Source organism: Amblyomma maculatum, chromosome 1, assembly GCF_055883805.1.
Source record: "Amblyomma maculatum isolate TAMU_Amacu chromosome 1, ASM5588380v1, whole genome shotgun sequence".
Taxonomy (NCBI): Eukaryota; Metazoa; Arthropoda; class Arachnida; order Ixodida; family Ixodidae; genus Amblyomma; species Amblyomma maculatum.
In genome coordinates, this window is record NC_139344.1 from 381,636,556 (window position 1) to 381,655,684 (window position 19,129).

General features: G+C 45.2%; 2 protein-coding genes across 2 annotated transcripts in view; one reads left to right on the top strand and one right to left on the bottom strand.

The window, feature by feature from the left end:
• The window catches only part of LOC146208373 (uncharacterized), a 157,557-nt gene that overhangs the window by 93,897 nt on the left and 44,531 nt on the right, over positions 1-19,129 (top strand). The window lies entirely within an intron of this gene.
• LOC146208374 (beta-1,3-galactosyltransferase 5-like) overlaps positions 5,540-19,129 on the bottom strand; it is a 32,126-nt gene continuing 18,536 nt past the window's right edge. The window contains exons 2-3 of the mRNA XM_084597166.1: positions 7,543-7,868; positions 5,540-6,328 (exon numbers count right to left, since the gene is read on the bottom strand). Of these exons, the coding sequence (XP_084453292.1) occupies positions 5,584-6,328; positions 7,543-7,868 (1,071 nt within the window). The 3' untranslated portion in view covers positions 5,540-5,583. The remainder of the gene's footprint in view (positions 6,329-7,542; positions 7,869-19,129) is intronic.

Consider the following 19,129-nt stretch of genomic DNA (forward strand, 5'->3'; position numbering starts at 1 on the left):
ATTGCTCCTACGTAGCGTCACTTATGTGTTAAAAACGCCTTCACACACTTCGACTGGTTAGCCTTCTATGATGAGTACTGAGACATATAAAAGAGATGACAGCAGAATCGAGTTAGGCTCCATACAATGATTTCAAAAAGTAATAGATAAGTTGTTTTAGCTAAATCAATTCTACTTACCATTCATCACATATCTAAGCTTTCTTATGAACACAATGAATTCATTAGGAACTAAATGCGGTGTTGGCTAACAAACCTAACGCGGCATTTTACTTATATTCTACTTCATTCACAAGTTGCGTTTCTATTCACATCTCAACAATTGGTAGAGAGCGCAGGCATAATTGAATTTTTTATCACATAAAAGGAATTGTCACAAAGGGCATGCCTTCTTCTAATTAAGGAAATTAAAATCTGCTCCTGCTTTACCCTATTGTTCGGCTTTCTAGGGGCATTTCAGAGATTCCGCAGAAGACACGTGGCAGACACACCAGAAATTAAATTAACGAGTTTCGCGTGGGAGCCAAATAGGTTGCTGTACTATAAAAGTGACTAGCTAAAAATTAGCGTTGTGAGATTGTCAGGAGTTGGTGCATACTCAATTATTGAATTAGCACGTACATTGCTTTCTGCATGCGCGTCTCTACGCGAACCTTGTATTTGAGCCGAAATGGGTAAGCGTGAAATTGGTAATCAAGACGGTAACGTTGTAGGCCGTTTTTGAACCCACTTGATAGCGAAAATGTCACAATGACTCTTGCAGGCGTGGCGCCCTAATGGAGAGAGCAAGCCATAATAAGGTCGGAACACGAAAACCTCCATCCAAAAAGACACGCTACGCGCCGATGAATTCTTTTGTGTTTTTGCTCCATTTGAAAAGAATCATCGATCGAAGGCGAATTAGTGTATCACGTGGGACAACGTATCGTAGCAGTGCCTTAGGTTCAAGTCTGAAACACATATCTGAAATCCAGAACTTCCTTCTGATATAAAAATATTATTTTGATGTAGTTCCGGGGAAGTGAAGATGCAAATGAGCTGTGATTGTAGCAATTGGCTGCTCTATCGTCGGCTCGGCACCGCAAGTGTCATGTGCAAGAATACGCTACGTTATTTATTTTTTTATTAACAATAGCCCTAGAGACCGAAGGTGCTTTGAAGAGGTGAATGAGTTAATATAGAAACAAAGCAGTAAATATTGCCACGAGTGAAGACTGATGGGGACGAAGAGGCGCGTTCGCGCATGGAACGCGAAGAGGACCAATTGTGTATGTTGTTTTGATCGTGCTGATTGCGGCTCGCTCGTAGTATATCGTCCATGCACTACTTTCATATTTTCCCGTAAATATTTTCATATTGTGTTGCATCGCACTTATACATTACTGCTGGAGCTGTTGGGTGTGGCTAAAAATTCAAGAAAACGAAGGCCACTGCGACGTTATGGGGTTGATGTGGTTGTAGCAGTACCCAACAAACAAACAAAAATACAATCAGAAGTGAAACTGGAAGCAAAAACACCTTTAAAAGCATATGACATGCTTGCTAAGGTAATTTTCACTTTAGGTTTCGTTTTTGTTTATTTTGTAATTGTTTTGTTTTTTTGTCTCATCCTCATTGCTCTTGTCGAAGATGAAAATGAAGTTTAGTTGTAAGTTCGCGCATGTATCTTGTGTCATATTTTCTGTGTTTTGTTAGTGCACCTCCACGATATAATTATAAACTGTCGGATATTGGTTTGCATAGAGAGGGTGAAAGAAATATTCCGGTATTTTATTCATTTACGGGTTCTAGAAGATTTCTGTTAAAATAGTGTATGAATTTGCATTTACTGATACCATGTTTCATTACGCAGAGGTCACGCCAGTTAGCAGTAGTAGTAAGGTGGGCACAAAGAAGGTTAAGATAATCGCATTCTTTAATTTCCCGAAAAATATTTCAGTCACTGGCAAATAGGTGATTGTTAAACGATATTTGAGAAGTGTGATCAGAAACAAAACAGGGTCAGTGTCGCTCTAGTACGCATCCCTGAGATAGAACATAAAAAAAAGCAAGTAATGAAGCCTGTTGTCTGAGACCAACTGCGAAATGCGAACGACTAGTAGAACGACTGGTAGAAAGATAAGGACCAATGTCATTATGGCGTTAGCTTACGAAGTATTAATCTACGGCCCAACTTGAAAAATGATCTAACACAAACCTATATATAAGTAGCCAGCGAGAGCGAATAAAGATTAGCCCAAAATTCCTTTCCTGTTTACGAATGAAATATACTGGTTGAGATTCACAACGGTACAAATCCACGCTGCGTCGGTGTACAGAACAAGTGAAAATCAAGGAAATCTGTCAGGCCTTCACAGTTGATATATTCTGGGAACCTGTATCATGCACCAGTTAGAAAAGCGGGAGGATCAATATTGGCTTTATTTTTGCTGCTCGAATTACGAACAGGATCCATCGCCAAAACCACACGCACACACACAAGAAAACAAAACGGGACTGAGTGCCACTAACAGTTGATTTATTGTGCACAAAACACGTATATGTATGCCATTACATATATAGTTAAAACGATGGGCTACCAATCAGCCCAACAAAAAGTTCTTTTATCCATCTTCTCGTCTCTCATTGGAGTAGGTAGGGTACATGCGCTAAGAAATTGCTAAAATACTTCCTTTTGATTATGACATAACTATATGCTCATGTATATTTGAAGAATTTGAGTTGACCGACTAAAGTCAGGAGATGAGTTATATACTATAATAATTAACAAAAATTCCAGAGGGCACTTTGGACGAATTAAGTGCGATGAGGCGAAAACTAATTTAGCGCGATGGATCATAGCCCTCCACTACGGCACTTCTATCTATCTCCCTCTCGTCTTTCACTCCTACCTTCCTCACTTCTTTTGTGACGCGGTACATGTGTCCGCGGAGAATTGTGACATACACTGAGCCAGTTCTGTCCTGAAAATCAATTTCAAACGCCGCTTATGCCTGCTGTACTAACGCCCCGTAGGCATCTGTGTCTGCTTCTGTTTGCAGTGTTGCGGCGTTCGATGAAGCGGCGAATGAATGTCGCCGCACGGACGCTTGGATCGAACGCCCTGCGGGGTCAGCTTCGTATACGCATTGGTTGGTTTGTTGTACAACTTTTAATTCCATCGGAAATGGGCGTCCTCTTCCCCGCCCCCGGCACGCGTGTCATTGTTTGGTGACGTCATGACCTGTCGTGACGGTACATCGCGAGCCCCTTGTCGAACACAACCAGCGTTTCATTGAACGCATCAAAGTTCACAGGCTTTCAATAATTACTTTAGAGGAAAGGAAAGGCGCAGTATTTGTCATTCGCGGAATCCGGCTAACATTCTCACTGTAGAAGCGGAATTATGAACAGCATTTCACGATCCTGGACGTGGCACAGTGGTAAAACGCTCGGTGAGGGGTCCAAGGTTCGGAGGTTCGATTTCCGGTGGAGACAAGGTTTATTAATTTATTTGTAACTCTCGCTCTCAAAAGAGCGGACACAAATGCTCACGGCAGTATGAAGCATTAAAGGCTTTCGCCCTAATATGTTCTGGAACACCAGCTACATGTTTCTGAAAAGCAGGACTGGGAGAGAGAGAGAGAGAGAACTTTTATTCGTCCAACAGAGTGACTATCCCGCTCTTCGGGAGTTAGACCCGGAAGGTGGGACAGTCGCCTTAGTTTCAGGCCGGTAGTTCTTGGACTCCGGCGGCATCTTCGGCCAGTCGAACAATTTCTGCGAAGCTCAGACAGGACTGGGAGCTTTTTGGGAAAGCGATTCTTACGCATGCATTGTTTGGTAAAGGCACACATTGGTTGTTTAAACCTGTCGGTCGCGGGACTCGTGCAATGGAATTGCGTTGTCAGAAGAAGGGTTAAATATGCGTCACAATTGGCGGGTGATAGTTTCAAAGTATCGTGGAAAGAGAAACGTTTTGCGCAATTTAAAGCGGTGAAATAGGTTTAAGAAACAAGTTTGTATGTCACACAGTGTGTGTTCGTATGACACACTTTAGATAAACGATAGAAACACTTTTCATGTCAGAAATATGGCTGATATGAGCATTGTACTATGCGGCGTTAGAATAATATTAGTGCGGCATGGAACACATCTATCAATTAGACCTTTTACTTTAGCCGCAAAAAAAAAAAAAATTCGTCTATTTGAAAAACGCGATGGTGAATTTTAAGAAAGCGTCCCCCCTCCCCCCCCCCAAAAAAAAATATATATATATATATATATTTCTTAATTGATAAATTTTTCTTTTCATCGAAACTAAGTTTGTTTTTGATTGGATTAGTGAAAATCACCTTTAAGATGAAGTTTATAACAAGTGATGGCACATACAGGGTAGAGAAGTATACTTTCATATCAGTCTGTGCACAAATATATCTATACACATGCACAAATATATCGTATCCGCACATTGGGAAAATTTTGGCAGATGCCGCGTTTTGAGCTGGTTCACACTTCAGCAGGCTTAAGCAAGGTTATTTATTTTATCCGTAGCCACCAATGCAAAAAGTTGTGCTGTCACGGGAGCTGTGAAGTACCATAACTACTGCGATAGAAGAAACTTCCTTGTACACTTCTGGAGTCCCACTTTAGCAACCAATTATAATCTTTCTAGCTTCTTTGAGACAAAACGAATGTTACTAAAAACTTAACTTCAAATATCTTTCAGGCGTAAATGGCCAATTAATTCTATTTTAGCGCACCAAATTATGAGGTAAGTACATCAAACGTGGAGCATCCCGAAGCAAGCTAACCGCAGGAGAGCAAATAATGACGACGACAAACATTAACAAAGTAAACGCACCTTTTTGCCAAGCAGAAGCACAGTTAAAATACAATACACCTAATTACACTAGTGTAACGGCAAGAGCGCTTAAAAAATTTGTCGGCGTTATAACAACTCGATTCTGTACTTTGCTAACTGTACTGCCTGACTAAATATCACACACAATTGCGATACTACCAACATCAAAGAAAGCTGCCCCAAACGCGAGCTGCCCAGTGGCTGAAGCAAATTCAAATAAGGCAGTGTTTATAAAATTAGTCGGTTAATGTTTGAACATTGAACAAATACACGAGACTGGAAGACAGAAAGAATACTTAAGCTTTATGAAGAAGCAGGTGCGATTCGTCAGAAGCATAGCAAAACTACTAAGTGTCGGTAGCCCATACACACTTTTTTTGTGGAAGCCCAAGCTCACGCCATATTTCTTCCATATATTGACGTTAAACACCAATGGTATTCTGAACGTGCCGTCTGGACCTTCACAAGCTGCAGAGGGGGTTACTTAAATTTTTTTTAAATAATTTTCTAAGCACAATGTTCGTAATTAAAGGCTCCGTCATGAATTGTAAACGAGGTCGCGCTATACTGCCTGTTCATATTAATATGCACTTCGCACGAGAATTTGAAGATTTGACTTTCGTTATAAATTATAATAAACGATGGTCTGGCACCATCGCAAACACGAAGAACACTGCTGCTTGTACGATATGTTAGCACTGTCCCCGTGCAAAAGGCCGTATTTCACGTGAACTCCGGACGTTATACGGAGTTTCCATATTTGGATTCCGCGTGAGTATCCACGCACGCCGCTGTATCGTTATGCAACACTTTCCAGGCTTGGTGCATGTCGTCGGCGCTCAAGTGATGGCTCGCTATGGCGTCCCTGACGCCGCATGGGAAAGGGCTGAAGCCGACTCCTCGAGTGGTGGAGAACGCCTGCATGTTAATCAGCCTGAGTGGGGACACACGGTCGTGAGACGCGCTCCAGAAGAGGTGCTCGACACTCGTGTATCCCCCACGGAGCGTGCGGTTGAGCAATCCGACCACCGCATCTCCGCTCATGGCGTATCCGCACGCCAAGCAGATGTTGTCCCTGACGAAGGTCAGCTTGTGGCCGTTCCATACCGAAGGCTTCCGGTAGATGTGCGCGTAGACGACCGAGCTACGTACACTGGTCGCTCCGAGAGCTTCGCGGAGCCGCCGCACGTTGACGAAGGAGTCGTCGGAGACCTTGACGACGTACGTTGCCTGAGGACAGGCGACGGAGATCCACTTTAGCATGATCACGTTGAGCGGAAGCGAGGCGCTGAAGGTGCCAGGGAAGGAGCCCTGGATTATGTCCTGGTGCAGCGCCGCTTCACTGGCGATTCTGACCTGGGTTTGCTGCTGACGCGGAGAAGGGCTGGGCTTGCCCATGGCGAACAGCACCACGATGTCGACACTGCCATCGCCTCTACCAAAGCTCATAGCCGCGTCTCGAGCCCATGTAGCTCTGATGGCGGACCTGCGGGGGAGAGGATGAAAATGAGAGTACCCGTTATTTACGGAAGCAATTAGTCTTTGGTCGCCAGGAGAGCCCGCAACACCTGTTGGCTAGGAGAAACGCGGTAACTGTCTATCACAAAGAGTGTAAGCTCTTTTAACATTCAAATCCAGGATTAAAGTACCTTGCTGCGAGCCAATGGTTTCACACGAAGCCAATTTTTTGCACGTACGCTTCAATGAGACTTGTAGGTTTCAAATAAAAATAACGTAGATTGGAGATTTCAGCCGAGATTCGGCTATTCCGAATGCAAATGGGAGAAAAAAGAACGTGAAATGTCAAAACAAAAAAGGTTTAATAAGGAGAAAGCCAGCCCTCTCGGGCCCACGTCAATTTTTTTTAAGAGCAGACCGCTTGCAGCCAAAGTGCTGCTATTAAACCATGTTCGCCCCTTCAACTACGATGTCAGCAACCTGTGCCGTAAGCCCAGTGCGATCGCTAAGTAGTCCGAGGTCTTCGGTTATCGTATCAATTTTGAGGACACCACGGTGGTTGATACGATCCTAACCCACATAAATGGCAACATTTAGAGCTCTGGCGAAACTAAAATAGACCTGGAAACGCTAACAACACTTAAGACAGCCTTCCATGAGCGTGCATACATGATGATCGCGACACCGCGAGATTTGGTTGGGCATTAAAGAGCATAATAGCCCTCCTCCCTCCCTTTTCTTTCAGCTAGCTGTCGTGAATGTCCCGTTATCCGGAAGCAAACAAGTGAAGAAGATTATTTTTTTAAACATCTGCTTTCGTTCTAACTCCTAGCGAAATGTAATGTTCTCAGTTTTGAGCTCAGCACGTGTTATCTCAACAAGTATCTTCTTTCCGTTCAGAAAACATTACAATTACCTTGACATAATTGCAACAGCTAGGAGGCTCTGAATGCCGCCAAGCTGAGCGGCATGCATTCTTTCTCTCCTGATGGCAGCCGTTCTGATATATTTCGTGCCCATGAGCAATGAATGCTTTTTTACCCGCAAGAAAACAACTGATCAGAGCATCCTTGAACCATATAATGTGTCCTTGCCATATTGGACTTTGTAATTCTGGCTGGATTCGGCCGTTCACTGTCTGCGTGATTTTTTCTTCATTCTCACATATCGCCCCATTCTAAAAGCTATGTTCGAGCCCTCCTCGGAATATTAGCGTCGCATATGCGAGGAAGCGTGAGCCACCTGTGCTCGAAGTGGTGCGGTGCGGAGTGTACGACTACCAGGAAGCTCTCTGGTGAGGCGGTGCCGTTCGTTCCGCCGAACGCCCTGGCACAGACGCCCTCCGGTGGCTGGAGGATCAGGTTGCTGGCCGTCGGCCTCATCCGGTAGGCTCCGTTTCGGGGCCATCGAAATCGCGAGTTGAAGGAAGCGCTCTCTGCAGTGTAGCCGGGGTACACCTCGCCGTCGATGGGCTGGTCTCGGAAGTAAATGACCACCGCCATCACGATGGCCGCCAGACAACAGGTTGAAGTCAGCGTCCACACCCAGCTGCACTTTGGCTTCTTGTCCTGGTAGGCAAGCGGCGCGTTGTATGCACTGATTAGAAGGTAGTAGTAACTCGCGCTGAAATTATGCTAATCAAGAGCTTTTAAAATATATTTGTGGCACTTCATTAAACGAGTGGCCCATAGTAATACCAGCAGTGTTTTAATGCAGCGACAGAGCAGCTTTCAACAGAAAAAGATCCCTACTGAAAGGGTCAGGAAAATAGCTGAAGGATACGCGAATAATAAAGTGAAAGGATAAGCGAAGTTCAAAATATAAGGGTTTGAAATTAGATTTGAAAACAGTCCGTTATATTTGTAGAGTTGGTTTAATTATGACACATGAAATCAATAAAATGCCCGTTAGGGAGACGCCATAGGTTTTAGAAAAAACGTTTTAGGAAGAACCAAGCCGCGGTCCTTCCCCAAGTCAGCTGCCTTTTTCGTGACAACAGTTGCTCACCGCTTATAGAATTGTGACGAAAGTACAAAAAAAAAAAAACGTTTTGTGCACAATAGGCCGAACGCTGTCGCAATTTGAGGAAGGTGAAGAAAGGGAGGATAAAGTTTTCAATGGTCAGATTATACTAAGCCGACACCATTTATGTCGGGGAATGTTCCTTACACTGATGCCGCTGTACAAATGCGTCGGCAATGGAAGTGATAACTATCCAGCCGTATGGCCCTGTCAAGTCGAAATAGTCCTAATCTGTGTTTTTCAGACGCCGCAAGACATAGAAGGCGAGTTATCACCTCATGCGAAAGGTAATCAGGAAAATCAGAGTGCACTTACTGAGCCACTGCAGCATCGTTGCATTTCCGTGGCGTCATTCAGGCATCGAGACCGGCTGAGAACAAGCGATGATGATGATGGTTATGATGATTTGGGCTATATTCTGTGCATTGTGTGAGGCAGGCGCGGTCGACTTCGTACGACCACAGTAGAAAAAAAAAGTTAAAAAGAAACACGACACAAATTATCTAGAGTGTTTTGCTGATTTTCGCTGTGAAGGTACTCTCAGCAGTTGTGAAAAATAACCCCATTTTCGCCACACGTCACCATTGTGTTAGGCGGGAGATGAAAAGAAAGAAAAAAATAACCTTATGGTGATGATGAAAACAGCCTTTTATATATGATACATACAAATTGCGCAGTAATGTTGCATGCTTGCATTATTACGTATACTCACCTCGTGTCTGTAATGCAAGCGACCGAAAAAAAAAAAACATGAATTTTAAGACAATGCAGCAGCTTCAGTGGCCGTCAACAACGAAGAACGTCATTTTCGTCGCAGAAGACTGTACCCTGAAGGTTCGATAACTCAGCAAATCTTTCTACGGAGTACATCATATACAACACGAGAGGCGTGTTGTAGTCCAGATATAACAGTTGGGCTACTTGCCTCTTCCTCCAAGGACGAGCCAGCGACACAATGTTCCGAAGTTCCGTTCCTGTCAATGGGCCAAACCGCCAGGCGTCGTTATCATAACTCAAGTGCCGAGGAAATGACCAGCCATAAGTCAGGGAGAGCGCAGCGTTCTCGAAAGCCTGGAGGAAACTGGGACGTGCCACACTCTATGGCGGTCGGAAGCAGAGCAAGGCTTCGCTAATACGAGGTTATCATTGTCATTACGGCACTCTGGGCGATCCGCTAAAATGGGTTAGTTTGACGAGGTCCGAGGTAATGTAAGGAAGATCGAGAAAAGTACGTGAACGCCGGGCCCTCTATCGATACATTAATGCTTGTTTCAGAGTGTGGTAAGTCAGAAGAAGATAAAGTGATAAAACACTTTTTTGAAAGTTCGCCATTCCCTCGCCATGGGTATGTGCGTCTACGACTGAGGACACCACCATCATCGTGATCATCGTCGTCGTCATAATCATCATCAGTTTTCTTCGCGTGCCTTGGAAATTTTCAATCATTTCACCTCATCGCATTTGTGATTATTCAAAACGAATATAAACATTTTGAAGAAGCATGCTAACCTGCTAGAAATTCTCTTTCTGGCGTCAGGGTTTGCTTAAGTGTCAACCAAGAGTTTGAAAAAGCACAAATTTGTCCGCGAACAATTTCCGCATTTTGTTTTCTTTTTCTTACGCAGAGTACCATGTCAGCAAATTATAAATGCGGGATAGATTCTATGTCTTTCATTAAAGAATTTTTCTCCATTCTGCACTTCGTTAGAATATTTAGTTGAAATAAACAATGATTAAGATCGGGATGCAGCAGACATATCTGAAAAATGGTGACTTTATGAGAGAACCCGGGATTCGCCCCATCGTGTGAAGTCTTTTGTTTAACGCCTTTCGAGAACCAGAGAAGACAGTCCACAAAAGTACGATTGAGATGAGAGAGATAGGCGAGAATCTGCAGCGGAAGCCCTGCGTAAGGAACCTGCGCCCCATGGCAGGGATTGCCAAGACTTCGCAGCGAGTGACGACTTCCGTTTGCAATCGGTCGGCCTCTGACCGGAGCTCGTCTTTTGCGTCGAGGCGGAAACGGCGCTGATGCTTTCGCGCCTTGTCGTCCGGCTGCAGGTTTGATGGCCCGCAACCCGCCCGGCACTATGTGATGCGTTCAGTGGTGTCGTCGTCTACAGGGCGAGCATCTTTTTTTTTTTTTTTTGCTTCCGTACTGCTCACTAACATCGAGGGACGGGTCAAGAATTCGCGTTCAGTCGCGTAGACGCGGATCAGTGGTTATGTTTTCTCTAACGAATATGTCTTGGCCTGAGAGCAAAGATGGCAACGTGGCTGGAGCTGACACAGCAGTCAGAGGGGTAAACAGCTTACCCGACTTCTCTAGCGTGCATGAGACTCTCCTCCGGCTCCGGAGATTACATGACTGCAGTGCCTAGCTGTATCGACTTTGCTGCTCTCATTCCGCCACAAGCTGCTTTCAAGGAAGAATAAAGCGTCGTGAGCACGGTGAGTAACTGCATTTTATCCGGTTCATTACATCTGTTTGTCAAGACTGCATTAAAATCAGATGGCCGTGAAATCGTCTTATTAAGAGCCGTAACAGAATGGCACACAAACAAGCCTTAATTTCGACATATTTCAGACGGATACAGAGGGGCTCTGCAGTTCCAGCGAACAAACAAATATAACTACAATTCTGTAGTCGTACAAGAAAAACGATTGCTTTTGAGCCATAGCGCCGCCTGTTAACGCTACATGGTGAAAAGCTGCATTCAAGAAAACAGGCGTATATACAGGGCGAACAAAGAACACGTAAGTGTAGATTAGCTGTTAATGATTGCTCCCTCTATGCTGGTCGCATTTATGCTGCACAGCCAACACAACGCATCACAGGCTGTGTGCGCAAAAAAGCGACTGCAAAAATTTTGTTATTGGTGGTACGTTTTGTTATCATGCACCAAAATAGTTCCGAATTACTTTTTCTGTAATTGAAAGGTCTTTTTTTCTTCTCTTTAAATGAAAAACTGATGGTTTAAATTTGGGTATCCCTGGAGGGAAGCGAAAGCTTCATGTACATGGCTGCGCTCATTGCCAAGTTTGGATTAAACACCTTGTGTGTTTCTCCAAACGTAAACACCGTTCTTCATCGCTCTTCGGCACGCCGCCTTTTCAGGGCCTCATTCCAACGTGTCTTCACGTATCGACGCGCTACTAATGCAGGGTGTTCGCCTTCCTTCATTTTGCGCAGTGTAACCTAGGCAGGAGCCCGGGAGCTCCTAATTATATACGTATCGCCCCTCTAGAGCCTTTTACTTCCACGTCACTCACGCCACCTGCGTGACCAAGACCTTGGCAGTAGCCATAGGCCACTTTGTGGCCTACGTGGCTATGCCCCAGAGTCACATTGCCACCACCGGGTCACGTGACCTTGACCTTAACCTTGACGTTGCCGTACGTGACCTTGACAGTGGTCACGGGCCACTTGGTGGCCTACGTTGCTATGCGCAAAGTCACATGGTGACCACCAGGTCACGTGGCTTTGATATCACCTCACGTGATCTTGACCTTGACAGTAGTCATAGTCATTTGGTGGCCTACGCGACTATGCCCCAAAGTCACATGGCGACCACCAGGTTTAAGATAGAATTTTGACCTCTATATCGCCCTCAAGGTGAAAACCGTGCATACCCGACTTGCGAAGCTTTCGCCTCAAAAGAGCTAACAGCAGAAACACGTTGATTATTTGGGGCATGCTACTCTTCTAGAATACGAATGCATTATGAAATGTTCTGAGGTAATGACCGCATTTATACACCATACAGAAAAAACATTAGTTGTGGTTTAACTCTGGTTAACCCTAGTTGTATTGCGATAGCAACGGCGGAAGCTTGTTTTGCCTGCTGCATTATTCCCCTACACGCCCTACAAATGTAAGATGCTACGTTATTGGGGACACTTAAGCTCATCCTTTAAGAGTATTACGCGAGTGCGTAAGTTACCAGCCCACATATTAATGAAAAGAGTTCAATGCTGCTGAACCGAATGTGGAGCGAAAGCATTAGCTGTAGGTGACCGAGCGTTCTTGTTCTTCTTCTTTGCGGTTGTTCAAGGTCAAACGTGGCCCTTCCCGCGACGACCGAAACCTGGTGCGGTATTGCTATCACAAAGAAATGCTGCCTAAACACACAAAAGATTCACTTTTTATCCGACTCTAAGCCGGGTCGAAATCCCCATTGCCCGGGGTTTTAAGGCTGTGCTTCCAGCCCCAAAGGGGTAGATGGCTCATGGGGCTCAAAACGAGCGAAGATCAAGCGCGGATGACCTCCGGATGACCTCCGGTGGTTACGTTGGCTAAGAACACAGAGGTATTTGGTATGGGTCGTTGTCAAAGGACGCGGAGGAGCAGGCACCAATGAGCACTGCGAGAATATCATAGAGTGCAGACCGCCGCGGTCGAATTTTTGAACCTTCGAATGGAAAAAAAAAAAAGAACCTGCGCCGCTGGCTTCGGATGGTAGAGGCAGCATCAGACAGCAAAGTGCTGAGTCGTTACCTCTGAGAAGTTCTCGGTGGCGACGATTGAATTCGCGCTCGTTTCGATCTTGGGTGCAGGGATAGTGAAGACTGCTTGAACATGGTCCTATTTTCATTTCTTGGTTTATGTTTTATATGCTTTAATTACCGAGCATTTAGGAAAGTAAGGAGAATGTCAATATATATATATATATATATATATATATATATATATATATATATATATATATATATATATATATATATATATATATATATATATATATATTTCTTATTTTACAAGTACTTGAAGCACCTCATGGGCATTATTGCAGGGGGACAATTGGAAGAAAACTTATGGATCAAATGAACATGTGACAAAAACTTAAAACAAGTAAGCACAGTTGGTAAAAGCAAGAAAGTAGCAAAATACGTAACATATAGATAAGTCATCTCGACAGCAAACGGTCTTCGGGGCACCGCGGTGCAAAATCCACAAAATTACATTGAAAATAATTTTTGCATGTGTTGCCTAAACCCCGGGGCTGCTAGCAATTGTTGGTTGACATAAACCTTTCGGAACCTACGTATTTCGAGCCCATATCAAAGTTATTTTCGGGATATGATGCATTTCATATTAGACCATTGACTCAACCACCACAATTTGTTTTTCGCGGCAGAAAAAAAAAATAAAAGCCCTCCCCTCATGTATGTTCTTATCGCGTCGCCCACCGCGACAAACAGGTGACAAAGCGGCGCGCTCATGCGCCGTTCTGCCAAAAGCCAACCAATCGAGCGAAATATTGCCCGAACAAGAATCGAAGATAAAAGACCACAATCCGCCACCGCAAAGAACAAGAAAAGATACAAAGTGTCACCGTTATTGTAGTTGTGACATGTGTGAACTAAGATTGAAGATAAGCCCCACGCTTGCGCAGGCAAGCGCGCGAGAATTGGCGAGATCTGGCTATAGGTTAGCACGGTGCAAAGGGGTGGTTGCTGCTTGACTTCCCTTTTAGAGCAATTTTCTAATTCCAGTTTTTAATTGTCCTGACATCTTTCGAGAACGGCTTAGTTCACGAGGCTAATGAAACCTTTTCTGCCACCTAAGGTAACAGTAATGTCTGTGGAAGGCCTGTGACAACTGGAGACTTGCAATTTCTTACAAGTCGTAGTTTAACAACAATTTAGATGCCAACAACTACAGGCGCCAGAAAAAGTTGTGCTAGTGCGATTTCTTCTCGTGACCGTCGCCTACCGGAGACACATCTGCTGTAAAGTCCTGCCGGATTGTCTACTAAGTGTTCTGCTGTCGACATCACTTCCTCATTACGAGAGCCCAGCTTCGCTGGACGAAGACTTCTCCAAACCTCCGCTCGTCGCAACGAAAACGAAACGTAAGTGTAATCGCAGCTCACTCTCTTTGCATCTCCATCCCTCAATCCAGGAGTGTTAACGTGTTTCAGCTTTTGTTCTCGTGTAAAAAGCAGTGAATACTAATGCAAATATGCCTTAGCGAGCTATATTTACCCCTTGGAAGTCTTGGGCCAGTCAAATAGACACAGGTGCAAGTATTAATTGTGGTAACACGCTCATATGTCGATGAGAGGTGATTGTGTACTACATGTGGCTTTACTAAAAGGCGCAGACACGTGCTAACAAGATAACCCGCCACAAACAACACGCAAGGTGGCATGCGCCGAAGTAGCTGACCATTGAGTACTGCCTGCTTCTAAATTAAATGCCCTGCTTTGTCAAGATTTCACAGGGTAGTGCAACTGTATTCATGTGTTGATGCGTGTTCAAACTTTTCCTGGAAAAAAAACAAGACGGAAAGGCAGGGGTATTTACTAGCACAAAGACGATTTGTTGCTCTGCACTGCAGGGTCGGACGAGGTGATTTAAAGTGAATAAGCAATTGTGAAGTGTTGTTTTCCGGAGGCTAAAAGGCCGCTGCCACCCATAGCAGCAGTGAAGCCTTTACGTTTTGAATCAGAGCAGGGTCGCGAATGGCCCGCAGTGGCATGGTTTCACTTACTGCCCCTTTTATTACGCTTCGATTCGAAAGATTATGTTGAGAAGGAAGCCGCCAGTATCGATGAGTCTTCAACTCTCTGAAAATTAGCATAAACATACTATCGCAAATAGTTCGGACAGGAAGGGGGGGGGGGGGGGGGGTATTCTGTTAATTGTTGACAGCTTGCCTATTATATCGCTACGGTTCTTTGCACATTCGACTTTCAATCACGGACAGTACCGGACTGCATGCGATGTCGCGCGTTATACCTTCATGCGAGCTCCGTACAACTGTAAGAATATGAAGTCTTGCATTAACGCTTTCTTGTCTTGAAATTCACTACACACTGGCGCGTTCAGAACCGCGAGCATGGATCCTTTCCTCGTGCTGTCCAGAAGTTTACCAGTTTCGTGCATCCCACGTGTGTGCTGGAGCATCTTTCATTTGATGTAAAACGTTCTTGCATACGGTTTTATAGTGCTTTTCTATGCATCCTGCACCCAACGATCACGTTTTGCGAATATCAGCGCTAGCATCAATGGCGAGCAAATCCCGCCGAACTGAGTTTCGTCAAACGTTTCGCATTACGGCCTGTTAAGCTTCCCTTCTCTAAAAGCACCCATTTATTCGCGCCTCCTTTGCCTATCTCGGGATTTACTCGGACGGTAGGAGATAAAGATACGCGCGGCGTCACTGCGAAAAGACTATGTCATTGCGACCGATATTTTGCGTCAATATCTGGCAGACAACGGTGGACAGGTGCGATAACAGAAGGGGAGCCCGGTTGTGGCGACGAGCCCGCAAGCAGCCTCTTGCTGTCAGGCCATGCAGTCCCGAAGCTATTTCCTATAAAATCGTAAGTCGGAGCCTTCCATCAAGTGCTCCTGTTCTGGGAAATTTGATACGCCTATCTCCGCTTGCGCCGCTGGACACAGAAAACATTGATCAGCCCGATTGAGCTGGTACACACAAGCATCAAGTCTTTGCGGTGGTGGCTCTTGCGTTATGCTCGCAGCTTTTGAAGCAAAAAGCTTCACTCGGCTCGTCACCAACGCGCTTCGCGTGAGCCGGAGCCCCAGATTTGCCACTTCTGCTCATGCGCGAAACCGAGTGACGTCACGCATGGCGCAGGTGGCCGCCGTTGCCACTGCCTCCGTCGCCTCTTCTCCCCGCCACCGTTTGAACATTTGCCGCAGCCGTGCGCAGTGCGCATTTGTAAGGGAGGAAGGGGGGGGGGGGGGGGGGGGTATATAAGGCACGCTTGCTCACAGAACAGGCGTAGACACTCGCCATGGAAGGAGAAGCAATAGTCGGACGGCGCAGAAACACCAATCCTGAAGTGGTTGCTTGGGAGTTGGCTAAAACGCAGCGAAGATATAAAAGGCGCAAGGCTAGGCGAGCGGCTTTTCGCTTCGAGATATCCAAGCTTAACCTTAGCTAAGTTATGGCTAATTTTTAGTATTCGCGTACGTGAGCGTATCGCATGCCGCATAAAGCTCTAATGAATCCTCGCGTTAAAAAGAAATATCACGTTATTCCTTTTGAACTCTGTTACATCAAGAAACAAATCCCGTTGATGCATGTTACCGTATACTGCCTTCCGCGGTGGCTCAGTAGTTAGAAAGCGCGACTCCTGAACCTCAGGGCGCGGGATCCTATCTCGATAGCGGCGGCAGCTTTCAGATGAAGGAAAGAAGCAAGTGGTGAGCAGCCTTGTCTAGAGCGCTCCGACGGCGCTGTGCGGAGCAAGTCAGTCACATCTAACGTTGAGCTCTGGGTTTGAGTTATGCGTCCAGTGCGCATGCGCGGCTAATCAAAAGGATGCTCACCGCTTCCTACTCCACCCCCTCCCTTGCGATTAGCTTTTGTGCCGTTAGGGCCGCGCTGCCTGCATTTATGAGGCTGTATCGGTCGCCAGCGCGTCGCGATGCCCAGTGTTCCTCGAGTACATCAACACGGCCAGATAAGCAAGCGCGAGCAATAGAGGATTAACGCGCGTTCCTCCATACACAGCGCTCGCCGCCCCGGTGATTTCTTCTTGGAGGATGTCAAGTTCCTAGATCTGTACGAATGCCAAATGCAGTGTCCCGTGTAGCTGCAAGGCCAATGCAAAGACGTGATAAAATATAACACCTACAACGCATTAAACAACCAACAAGGCCCAATTCTCGAACTCTTAGCCAGGTGCGTGTCTGAAACGCACGATGATCCGTTATCACTTGCACTTGCTTGCCCAGCCGCTTCGTGATTCGCACGAAACGCGTTGGTTTTCTCGCCGCTGTTACATATTAAGCGCATACCTGGCGGCGTTATGCGCAAGCACTGAGCGGAAATGAGGCCGTGAAGTCGCGAGTAGGCACCGCTTTATTTTGGCCACGCATGCGCACGGGACGCATGACTCAAACCCAGGGCCTAACGCTGGATGACGCTGACTTGCTCCATAGAGCACCGTCGCCGCGCTCTAGACAAGGCTGCTCACCACTGTCCTCTGCGATATCAGTGCACGTAAAGACCCCCTGGTGGTCAAAATTCTAGTGCTCCACTAACGTCTCTCTTAGCCTAAGTTGATGTGGGACGGTAAACTCAACAAACCAAACCGAACCTACCGTATACTGACGCACTGGGAAGCCAACTGCTAACACCTTTAAGGATCTTTATGTTTATTTAGACATTGTCTCACATATTTTTACCTTCATCGCTCTTATTCGCTATCACCGGCGCAGGACATTTACGTTGTAGTTTCGCTTCTTTCGATGTTCCCGCCAACAGTCCGATGGTACGCACATTGAGCAGCGCCGATGATCTCTTGCAATTTTAGGTAAGGGAAATAGCCTAATGTTTTGGCCACTTTTGGCTCTGTGCGCTACGCCGGGCTGCACTCTTCTTAGCTGAAATGGAAGACAATTACGTCAGATAACATTACCTGTCTAATCTGTTAAGACTCGTATCACATTGGTCAATGCTCGAGCGTAACAAAGGCAGATTTGAAATAATGTACAAGAACGACTTAGAATGCGGGACGTGCCCAACTTGCACATCGGATGTGCAGGGGCAACAAAACAAAAACGAGGCATTCACTCTGATACTGGCGAGGTGGATCAAGAGCAGGAGCCTCAATCAGAGACGTGATGACTTGCATGACTATACTGACAGAGAAGGTAACGGACGTACTGAACCATCTAGAAAAATTAGAAGACTACTGCAGCTGAAACGGCGAAACACGATGACGTGCTGTTAAAACTAGAGGAACAGGGAAGGAAATGGAAACAATGGAAGCCTCATTGGAGCTCTTATCTGAGCCCCATAACAGCGTGTTATAAATGCTTACAAACAACAACAAAAATAGACGATATTAAGCAAACGTTTGTAACGCTGAAAACAGCCTTTTTGGCTTAAAAGTCTGGGGTAGCTTGCCTGAGGTTGTGGTTTCTAAGCTTAAAAGAACATTCCTCTACGCGAAACATTGAGATCCACGGCATTCCAGAAAAGAGGAATGAAAACCTGAGAGAGGAGTTACGGTTGCCTGCGGGAAGGCTCGGACTGGCGGATCCGACGACTGAACATGTGGAAAGCATACACAGAATAAACGCTAAAGCGGGCAACACATCTCCTATACTGGTTAGATTTCTGAGCATACAGACAAAAGATGAATGGGCTAGCAAGAGAACATTCCTGAGAGACGACAATATTTTCATCAACGAGAAAATGACAGCCTAATGAAGGAACCTGCTGTGGCTAGCAAAGAAAAGAGCGAAATAAATATCACACAAATATCTGTGGGTGAAAAATGTCAAAAACTTTACGAGGAAGCATGATATGAATCCACTGCAATTACAGTTGATTCGAAGGAGACCCTATCATTTATAACATGAGCTAGGAGTTTGACAACTAAATGAATAGACAACACGCAGGTTCGACAATATTAATGAACAGAAGAAAACTGCATCTCTTGATACATGTGAACATCAGACACATTTAAAAATACTGGAACATTTTAATAGAGCATGTGCATAAATCCATATCATTTTTAGATCTGATTGTTTTAACCGAGGCGAACGTTTAAAGTGACACGGTGCAGTTCTATCAAATAGGAATATTCAAACAATTTTCGCTCTGTAGGAATGACAGAAAGGGAGAAGAGGTGCGATATATGTTAAGGATTCTTCTCTTGAAGGAAATATTTCAATGTTTCTTATTGGAAGCCGAAGTAGTCACCATCACACTTGAAAGACTTAATTTGTTGTTTGTGATATGTGCTATATTCAGACCACCTGTGAAAAATGTGAAAGAATTTATTAATGAGCTCGAGATGCAATTTCCGAGCTTAGACAA